Source organism: Halichoerus grypus, chromosome 5 (assembly GCF_964656455.1).
Source record: "Halichoerus grypus chromosome 5, mHalGry1.hap1.1, whole genome shotgun sequence".
Lineage (NCBI taxonomy): Eukaryota > Metazoa > Chordata > Mammalia > Carnivora > Phocidae > Halichoerus > Halichoerus grypus.
Window position 1 is genome coordinate 439,961 of NC_135716.1, and position 10,432 is coordinate 450,392.

Genomic DNA, 10,432 nt, shown 5'->3' on the forward strand with positions numbered 1-10,432 from the left:
GACCAGATTGGAGGCGAGGAGGGGAGGCTTCAGGGGAGCCTAGAAGAGACTGCCAGTACTAGAGACCCCAAATCCTGCTGTTAGTGGCAGCTGAAGGGGCAGGGAGGGTTCTTTTGGTCTATTTTTTTTTTAATTGTAATAAAATGTAACATGAAATTTGCTATCTTAAACACTTTTTTTGAAGATTTTGTTTTTAAGTCGTGTCTACACCCAATGTGGAGCTTGAACTCACAACCCTGAGATCAAGAGCTGCAGGCCCACCAACAGAGCCAGCCAAGAGCCCCAACTGTTTTAACCATTTTTTTTAAAAAAGATTTTATTTATTTATTTGACAGAGAGAGACACAGCGAGAGAGGGAACACAAGCAGGGGGAGTAGGAGAGAGAGAAGCAGGCTTCCCGCCGAGCAGGGAGCCCGACGCAGGACTCAATCCCAGGACCCTGGGATTATGACCCGAGCCTAAGGCAGACGCTTAACGACTGAGCCACCCAGGCGCCCTGTTTTAACCATTTTAAAGCTCAGCAGCATTAAGTACATTCACAATGTCATGTGGCCACCATCACATCCAACTCCAGAGCTCTTTCCGTTCTCCCAAACGGAAACTGTCCTCAGTAAACACTGACTCCCCATTCTCCCTCCCCCAGCCCCTGGCAACCATCATCCTACTTTCTGCCCCTAGGTTTTGACTAGGTGCCTCATATGAGTGGAATCATACAGGATTTGTCTTTTTTGTGGTTGGCATATTTCTCAATGTTGTGCATGTATCAAAATTTCCTTCCTTTTTTTAAGGGCCATGCCTAACGTGGAGCTTGAATTCATGACTCTGAGATCAAGAATTACAGGCTCTACCAACTGAGCCAGCCAGGCATCCAGAAATTTCCTTCCTTTTTAAGGCTGAATAATATCCCATTGTATGCAGAGACCACATTTTGTTTATCCATCCATCCTTCGGTGGACACCTGGGGTATTCCTGTGTTGTAGAGGTTGTGAATAATGCTGCTGTGGATGAGGCTGTGTTTGGAAACAGGAGTGACTGCAGTGTGGTTGGGTGATGGGACGATGCAGGAGGGCCAAGGGACACAGGAGACGGTGCAACACCACGTAGGCCGCAGTCAGATGTCGGGGAGCTGGTGACACGCTCTCTGGGAGGGGGGGACAGGAAGCAAAGGAATGGGGGCCAGCACTGCGGTTACTGAGGTCAAAGGGACTGCCGAGGGGAGTGCAAGCAGCATGCTAGGCCCTCAAGGGCTAAGGCAGGTCTGCCAGTCGGCCCAGGGACCCAGGAAGGCCAGGCTGGATGGCTGGTCTGAGATCTTTGCCCAGAAGCTAACAGGCTGCGCAGTGGGTGGCCTGAGCCAGCAGCGAGATCCAGACTCAGCTCTAGGCAGCCCAGCGGTCCCTGTGCGGTAGGGTAGGAAAGAGGCCAGTTTGGGCCTCTAGTCTTCAGAACTGTGCCCAAAACTCTCCAGCTTCCCTCCTTGTTGACTCAGAGCTCCAAGAATCCTCTAAATCCCTGGCAGGCTGTTCCTATCTCCTCTGGCCCAGCTCCCTCTTAGGACCCAGGGACATCAGAGCGCCGCGCAGTCCAGCTGTGGCACCCTCTAGCATGTGTGTGGGTGAGGTGACCTCAGACCCAGGATGCTGTGCTCAGCATGATGCCCTGCCCTGGGCACCACAGGACTCTGGGGACAGAGTCCTCAGGTCTAGGCTCCCAGCAGCCCTGGAGCTTCTCTCCCACCCCAACCACACCTCACAGGGCTCGGGGTCAGTGTTCGGCTGCACCAGGTGGGGAAGGGGACGCCCACACACTCCCTCCAGGAGGGGTCGGCCCTCTCCCCCCACTGCCAACTAGGCAGAGATAAGCCAAGAGGTTCAAAGGCCAGAGAGGGAGTCAACAGGGAGGGGCAGGTGCAGAACTGGGAGTCACAGCCCTCCCTCAAGATTCTGGGTCTAAAGCTTGGGCTCCTGCCCAGATAGCCCGAGACCCTTGCCCAGTGGCAGCAAGCAGAAGGCCCAGGTTCCCCATTTGTCCTGTGGGGCTTTGGCCATTTCCTCAGCAATTTTCCCTGGGGGGTTTGGGAAGGGGAGCGTGACTCAGCCAGCACCTTTTCAGTTCCCTCAGAATCCAATCCCCAACATGGGACACCACAGCCCGGGCCTGGGAGGAGAGGGCCCCACCTCCCCACCCCCAACTGGAGCCTCAAAGGCTAGGGGTGGGGTGCAGGTGTCTAAGCTGCCTGAGCCAAGGAAGCCAAGCAGGGAAGGGGCTGGGAGGGGAGTGGGACAGGGGCGTGTTCAGGGCCCATCAGGCGGAATGTTGGGGACGGGGCCTCGTGGGGCTGGGGTGGTATCCCTGCACGTCTGCCCCAGGGCCCCCTTGTTGGCAGCAGCCCCTAGAGAGAGGGTCGCCCCTCGGGAGTGGAGAAGGCGGCCCCGCCCCGCAGCTCTAGGGAGCCACAGGCGAGCTAGCAGATGCCCAGGCTGCCCTTCCAGGAGAAGGGGCCCAGTCCTCGCCCCCCACAGGCGACGGCTCCAACCACGGGGAGGATCTGCTGCTGGAATGGTTAACCTGAGGCGCCTCGGGCAGCCAATCACAGAGCCCTGCAGGAAATACCTGGGAGAGGTCCTCTTTGTGCGGGCGGGTCAGAGCCCAGCCCCAGTCTGGCCCTAGGCTGCCGAGCGGCCTCCCCAGAGCACAGAGTGCACGCGGTGGGGGGGGCTCAGCATGCCGGTCCTGGTCCGACTCAAGCTGGGGCTGCTGCCGGCTTTGCTGCTGGTGACCGCGATGGCAGCTCAGCCTCCCCGTCTGCTGACCTTGCTGTCCTCAGGCCAGGGTGCTCTGGACCGTGTGGCACTGGGCAGCCTGTTAAATACACTGGCGGACCGTGTGCACTGTGCCAATGGGCCGTGTGGAAAGGTAACTGCCCCACCCGGTGGGTCCCCCAGCCTGGGCCCGCTCCACCCCAGGGCTGGAAGCAAAGGGCCCTGGGCAAACTCCAGGAGGCGGGTCAAGGTGAGGCTGGGTGGCCAAGCACCCAGGTCCTGCCTGCGGGCCTGAGCCCACCCTCCTCCGCTCGGAATTCAGGCAGGCCTGCGCTCCCAGGGTTGGGGGCTGTGCTGGGCACGTACAGCTCCAGGATCTCAGGGCAGCCCCCTCCCCCGGCAGCCCCCAGGCCATCAGACTGGCAGTGGTTCCAGGAAGAAGCCACCCTGGGATAGAGGGACCACTGCCCCGAGCTCTCTGTGTGCATGTGTAATGGGGTGGGGGGGCATGTGAGAGAGCGATGATGCAGGGGTGGGTGAGAGAGGGGGAGGGCAAGACCGGTGTGTGTGGACCCCAGAGGGAAGCAGGCAGCTTCCTGACCGCAGGTCCCTGGCTCCTGCCCACCTGTCTCTGCCCACAGTGCCCATCTGTGGATGATGCCCTGGCCCTGGGCAGGCCCAAGAAGCCAGGACTCCCTGGGGGGCCAGCCCTAGAGCACAGATACATCGCCCGCCTCAGTGCTGCTGCTGCCCTCTACCTCAGTGACCCCAAGGGCACCTGCACAGACGTCCGGGCTGGCCGCTGGGCCACTCGTGCTGACCATCTCTTGGCCCTGCTGGAAGGCCCCAAGGCCCTGACACCAGGCTTGAGCAGGCTGCTGCAAAGGATTCAGGCCCGGGCTGCTGGCTGGCCTGCTGCCCAGGAGGTGAGGGGCTGGGTAGGCCGGCCAGAAGGGCCTAAGGGGATCAGTGGGGAAGGGAGACCACTTAGTGGACTGGGACTGGTTGTAGTGGGCAGGACATCCCTTGAAGCCTCCTGGGGTACCTGGGGGAGTCTGGGGATATACTTGGGAAGCTAGGCTAGGCTGACGGATCACAAATGGATGTCCACCACCACTTAGGGCGGGGACTTGGGAGCGGGGGGCTCATCAGACAGGGGCTGAGAAGAATCCTGGGACCACAGGGAGGGATCAGGCCCAGGTCTTAGGGCTGGCAGAAGTAGGTGGTGGTATTCTGAGAAGGCTGGTCTGCGGCCAGGTTGGGGCAGGTCTTGGGGTCAGTGGCACTCAGGGGACACCAGGGGCGATGGCAGACCTGGAGACCAGGAAGGCCACACTGCAGGCAAGGCTGAGCCCTGGCTCCTCCCCCAGGCCTGTGTGGACCTGCCTCAGCTGCTGGAGGAGGCAGAAGGGGCAGGAGCTCCCAGCAGCCCTGGCCCGGTACTGGCCGCCCTGTTGGACCATGTCAGCAGTGGATCCTGTTTCCGTGCCCTGCCGACCCCCCAGTACTTTGTAGACTTTGTGTTCCAGCAGCACAGCGGCGAGACTCCCAACATGACACTGGCTGGTGAGGCCTCGGCTGGGCCAGAGAGCGGGCAGTGCCCTGAGTCCCCAGCCTCCATGTCCCTGGGGAAGGCAGGCCTGGAGCCCATACAGACTTTGTGATTCTGTCCTCCCTGCCAGAGCTGGAGGCCTTGATGCAGCGCCTGGGGATAGGCAGAGCGGCTGAGACACACAGTGACCACAGTGACCACGGTCATCTGAGAAACGGGGCCAACCACCAGGGCCCTGTGCCCCTTGCCACCCCGAACAGCAGCTCCAGCCTGTGGGACACAGTGAGCAGCCCCTGCACCATAGTCCTGGGGAGAGGTGGGGTCCCATGGATCTGCTCAGGTCCCTGAACCCCTGTGCTGCCCCCCCCAGGTATGCCTGAGTGCCGGGGAAGTGATGGCCGTGTATGGGCTGTCTGAGCAGGCCGGGGTGACTCCAGAGTCCTGGGCTCAACTGAGCCCTGCCCTGCTCCAGCAGCAACTGAGTGGGGCCTGCAGCCCCCAGCCCAGGCCCCCCGCCCAGGACCAGCTCAGCCAGGCGGAGAGTGAGTGCCTGCCTCCCCAGTAGTGCCTGCCTAGCTGTGCCCATGGGTGCTGGTGGCACAAAGGTGGCACCTCACAGGGAGGAGAGAGTGGCCACAGGGCCAGGGCAGGGGTGGGGAAAGCTGGACCAGGGCTGGCAAGGGAAAGCAGCACGGGAGTAGAGGGGTGGCAGGGAAATGTGGGAGGGCCCAGGTGGGAAGGGGATGGAGCTTTAAGGGTTAGCATCAGCAGAGGTCACCGAACCTGGCCACCTGCAGCCCTGGGGAGCTTCTGCTCACTCCTGGACCCCACCTGGACTCCCTCCCCTGTGAGGCAGGGGTCGGGGACTGAGGTTGAGAGAGGCTCTCAGCTCAGCTCGTCACCTGGCTTCCTCCCCAGGGTATCTCTACGGCTCGCTAGCCACACTGCTCATCTGTCTCTGTGCGATTTTCGGCCTCCTGCTTCTGGGCTGTGCCAGCTACAGCGCTGCCTCCCACTATATCATCCAGACCTTCCTGAGCATGGCCGTGGGCGCACTCACGGGTGATGCTATCCTACACTTGACACCCAAAGTCAGCCTCAGCCTTCCCCTCCCTCCCCAACCAGGAGCTCCCCTGCCCTGTCCTTCCAGGCCCTTCCTCCTGGAGCCCTTCCTGTCCCCCTAACGTCTCTTCCTGGCCCCGGGGGGGTGGGGAATGAAAGGATGGGAGGAGGCCTTAAGGCACCCTTTTCAGCCCCCTTCTCCCCCCAGGTGCTGGGGCTGCACACCCACAGTGGGGAGGGCCTTGGCCCACAGACCACCTGGCGCCTTGTGGCCGTGTTGGGTGGCTTCTACACCTTCTTCCTGTTTGAGAACATCTTTAATCTCTTGCTGCCCCTGGACCCAGAGGTCAGGTGGGGGCTGGATGTCGTGGGTGGGTGGGGCAGAGGCGTGGCGGTCCCTGAGCCACTGTCCCCACAGGACTCAAAGGAGGGGCCCTGCAGCCACAGCCATGGTGGCCACAGCCATGGAGTGTCCCTGCAGCTGGCGCCCAGTGAGCTCCGGCCACCTAAGCAGCCCCGCGAAGGCTCGCGCACAGACCTGGTGAGCTGGCCCTTCCTCAACGTCCCCATCCCACATGGAGCTCCCCCCACCCAACCCAAGGACCCCTTCCTGCCCCCCGCCCCCACCCCAGGGCTTTTGTCCCTGGCCTCTGATGCTGGTCAGGGGACCCAGTTCCTCCTCGCCCCTCCTCACCTCCCTGCCCAGGGGCTCATCCACGTGGACCCCCTCTCCAGGTGGCGGAGGAGAGCCCAGAGCTGCTGAGCTCGGAGCCCCGGAGACTGAGCCGAGGTGAGCCCTGAAGAAGCCCCAGAAAAATTAGGGGCCACGGATTAGGTGCGGAGCGCCAGCGCGGGCCAGGGGCAGGGGGCCAGGGGCGCCTAGGTGGGGGATAAGGCCGGCGCCGACCCACGTCCACCGCGCCCGCAGAGCTGAGGCTGCTGCCCTACGTGATCACGCTGGGTGACGCCTTGCACAACTTCGCCGACGGGCTGGCTGTGGGCGCCGCCTTCGTGTCCTCCTGGAAGACCGGGCTGGCCACCTCGCTGGCCGTGTTCTGCCACGAGGTGCCGCACGAACTAGGTGAGCTGCGCGGGCCGCGGCCCGACGCAGGGGCTGCCGGGGCGGGGGCGGGGCCTGCCCGGGTGTGGGCGGGGCGCTCGGCCTGACCCCGCCCCACCCGCCCCAGGGGACTTCGCGGCCCTGCTGCACGCGGGGCTGTCGGTGCGCCGGGCGTTGCTGCTCAACTTGGCCTCCGCGCTGACGGCCTTCGCCGGCCTCTACGTGGCGCTCGCTGTCGACGTCGGCGAGGACAGCGAGGCCTGGATCCTGGCGGTGGCCACCGGCCTCTTCCTCTACGTGGCGCTCTGCGACATGGTCAGGGCGGAGGGCAGGAGTCGGCTGCCCTGGGGGTGAGCTGAGCAGGGCCTCGGAGCTGGCCACTGACCCAGTGCCTACCCCTTCCTCAGCTCCCGGCCATGCTGCACGTGCGGGACCAGCGGCCCTGGCTTCTCTTCCTGCTGCACAACATGGGCCTGCTGGGCGGCTGGACCGTCCTGCTGCTGCTGTCCCTGTATGAGGACAACATCACCCTCTGATGCCGCCCCCCCCCCCCCCCCCCCGCAGGCCCTGGCTGCTGGCTGCTGGCCCTGGGCTCTCTCAGCCCCTTGCACCTGCCAGCCAGTGTGGAACCTGCGGCTGGGTACCCAGAGAGCCCCAGGCCTTTGAGAGTCTCCCTCCCACAAGCCCCAGCATCCTGCTTCAATAAAGACATTCTTGTCCTTGGAGCCCAGCTGCTCTCCTTGCTGTTAGGGAAGAGTCTCCCACCAAGAAAGGCGGGGGGGGGGGGGGCAGTCTCTCTCTCTCCCCCTGGGGCTCTGATGAGGAGCCAGGAGAGCTGTGTTAAGGAACCTGCAGGCAGCCAGCCCCAGTCCCTCCTCTGTAAGCTGGAATCCCTGCCTGGGGAGTGGAGTCAGGGAAATAGGGCAGGGTCTGCAGGTAGCAGGTGGGACCTGGTCTCCAATCAGGAATCTGACTTGTTTGCTCCTAGCAGAAAGACCAAAACAGCAGACCAAAATCTGGTCACACAGATGAGGGCTTGTTACTCTCTCATGAAAAACAGGCCTAGAGCCAGTCAGACCAGAGTATGTGGCAGCCCACAGTCCGTGGGGCCTGGGCCTCCACTGTCCTTGCCAGAAGTGTTCATCCTCAGAGTCCCCTGGTAGTCTCCTGGGGATGTCGCACAGCCCACCACAAACTGGGTGCCTTAAAATGACAAAAATTAATTTTCGCACAGTTCTGGAGGCAGAAGTCTGAAATCAAGGTGTCAGTAAGCTGCGTTCCTTCTCAGCTCTGTAGGCAGAATTTGTCACATGAGACTTTACTGACTGGGCCCAAGTGTTCCGTGTCTTGTGGCAGGAAAAGTCCAGTGTCTCCCTCTGTCTTATGACCTTCTCTCATGTGTCTCTTCTCTTCTTATGAGGACACCAGTCTTCTTATGAGGACACCTGGATTACCAGCTCACCCTAATCCAGTATGCCCTCATCTTAACTAATACCATCTGTAATGATCCTATTTCCAAATAAAAGTCACATTCTGAGGTACTGGGGGTTAGGTTTCCAACATATCTTTTTGGGGGACACAATTCAATCCATAACACCCTTCATGGTCCAAAATGGCTGCCAGAGCTCCAGCCATTAAATGCATTCTTCAGGGGGGCAGCTGGGTGGCTCAGTCGTTGAGCATCTGCCTTCAGCTCGGGTCGTGATCCCAGGGTTCTGGGATCGAGCCCCGCATCGGGCTCCCTGCTCCACGGGAAGCCTGCTTCTCCCTCTCCCACTGCCCCTGCTTGTGTTCCCTCTCTCGCTGTCTCTCTCTCTGTCAAAAAATAAAATAAAATCTTAAAAAAAAAAAAAAGCATTCTCCAGGGAGCAGAAAAGAGGTAAGAGGAAAGAGCACAAAGAGGGAGGGTTCCAGGGGATATCAGATTCAGCCTGTCGTTTACCCAATACACAGACACAAAAGTGGGAGAGTGGAAGTCAGCCCCATGTTATGCTCCATGGGTCCACTTGTGCTGGAGGGAGGTGGGTGCTGCATGCAGTAATCTGTGGCAAATTGGGCAGGAAGGGCCATATCTGAGAGCTCCCTGTCCTGACACAGGTAGACAGATACTCCAGCCTCTCCAAGAGGTACTGATTCTCCAAGAAGCTTCACAAACTCCACAAGAGAGAGGTGTGAGAATTACCACCTCCCTCCTAAATCTGGTCTATAACACTGAGCACATAAAGATGGCCTCTTGGCACAGAAGGAAGGTGCTGCCCCAGAGGAATATGAAGAGCATGAGCGTGGCCTGGACTGTAGTGTCCACTAGCCACAGGGCCCAAGCTTCAGGGTATGAGGGAGAACACTGGCCTTTGGGGGGCAAGGAGGAGGGGGAGAGTCAGAAGAGGCCCAGGCCTTTCTGGAGGAGGAACTGAAAGCCTGAGTTGCCAGGGCGTGTACCGGCACCCCCAACCTCCTCCTCCCCAGCCTTGGACCATCTTCTTGCCCATCACTGTCCCTCCCCAGCAACTTCAAGCCCCTACCTCTGCTGACAGGCCCCCACCTTCATCTCCCATTGAGAGAGTAGATCTACCAGGCAGGCTCACCGCTGTGTTCCCCCTGCTGACCTAGCAACCTCCTGCCCCCTCTGCCCACCTTCTCCTCCCCCCTCATCCTATCCACTGCTATGCTCCCCAGGGCTGTGCTCCTTCAGTATCTAAAGCCTACTCTGCACTGACCACCTCTGTCCCACAGACGAGCTCGTGTTCATTTGTTAGGGCATTTGCCGTGTGCCAAGCTCCAGTCCGAGGGTTCTGTGGGCACCGATTTTTTCAATCATCACAGATGCCCTATGATGTGCACACCATGACTGTGCCCCTCTGAGAGAGACCCCAAGAGTTAGTGTCCTGACTGGGGCCCCAGCTCTGTCCCTGCTGTCTCCTCCAGCCCGTTCTCATAGTCCTGGTTACAGTTTTCCTGACCTTTAAAGGGCTCTGGTGTGGGGCGCCTGGGTGGCTCAGTTGGTTAAGCAACTGCCTTCAGCTCAGGTCATGATCCTGGAGTCCCGGGATCGAGTCCCACATCGGGCTCCCTGCTCGGCAGGGAGTCTGCTTCTCCCTCTGACCCTCTCATGCTCTCTCTGTCTCATTCTCTCTCTCAAATAAATAAATAAAATCTTAAAAAAAAAAAAAAAAAAAAAAAAGGGCTCTGGTGTGGCTCAGGGGTCACACACCTACCTGGGCATCCAATGATTCCTTTGACCACTGCCCAAGGGTCCAGACTTGGAGCCTTGTTGCTGACACGAGCAAGTGGGCAGATATGGATGCAACATGAACATGTATTTCTATGCCATTTTCTTGGGTGTGACTACACTTTCTCCCTTATTTTATTTCTTATGATTCCATTTCTAACTCCCAGGTCTGTGCGAGAGTACCTAGGGCAAAAGTACCTGCGAAGCGAGGAGAGGTCTGTTAGCTGTGCTTGGTCCTGGCTCCGATCTCCGAAGTGGACAGCTGTGCTAGGCCTGGGGAGGGCAAAGGGGGCGAGAAAGGCAAAATCGCGCCCCTGGGGCCAGCCCTCACGTCCTAGAGGGACGATGACCCGCAAACCTGCTCCCCAGGAAGCTGTCCCGACCCCGGACTCGGACTCGCCGGGCAATCCTCCACACTAGCGGCCCTTGCCGGGAGCGTCATCCGGCGCGTGTCCGCCTCGGGGCGTCCGTTCCCTCCCCGCGCCCGCCAGCATCCGGCACGGCGCCTCGCCCACGCGGGTTTGGAGCGGGGACGACGCCTCTTCTTGCGGCCGAGACCCTCCTTGTGACCCCCCCACCCCGGGCCGGCGGCCCCCAGCCCAGCCCAGCCCAGGCCCGGAGGCCCTAAGCCCCGGACCCCCCGCCCCGCTCTCCACCCGCTGCCGGGTTCCTGGATTTCGACGGAGCTCGGGATTTCGGGCCTCTGGACGCGGAGCCTGGGAGCAGAGCCGCGAGGCCGCCCCGCCACCCCCGGCCACCAGGGGTCG

The 10,432-nt window shown here is 60.7% G+C and overlaps 1 protein-coding gene across 2 annotated transcripts; it reads left to right on the top strand.

The window, feature by feature from the left end:
* Nucleotides 1–2,451: 2,451 nt before the first annotated feature.
* On the top strand, nucleotides 2,452–7,161 carry SLC39A4 (solute carrier family 39 member 4). 2 transcript variants are annotated; one of them, XM_036105817.2, is made up of 12 exons: nucleotides 2,452–2,916; nucleotides 3,404–3,688; nucleotides 4,133–4,328; nucleotides 4,445–4,596; nucleotides 4,685–4,856; nucleotides 5,233–5,405; nucleotides 5,585–5,722; nucleotides 5,795–5,917; nucleotides 6,112–6,166; nucleotides 6,305–6,457; nucleotides 6,564–6,751; nucleotides 6,844–7,161. In XM_036105817.2, the coding sequence occupies exons 1-12, from the start codon at nucleotides 2,725–2,727 to the stop codon at nucleotides 6,970–6,972; spliced, it is 1,956 nt and encodes a 651-aa protein (XP_035961710.1). In that variant the 5' UTR covers nucleotides 2,452–2,724; the 3' UTR covers nucleotides 6,973–7,161. The 2 variants fall into 2 exon arrangements, with proteins under 2 accessions (XP_035961710.1, XP_077927975.1); XM_078071849.1 differs by lacking the exons at nucleotides 2,452–2,916; nucleotides 3,404–3,688; nucleotides 4,133–4,328; nucleotides 4,685–4,856 and having other exon boundaries at nucleotides 4,567–4,596; nucleotides 5,585–5,917.
* Nucleotides 7,162–10,432: the final 3,271 nt, after the last annotated feature.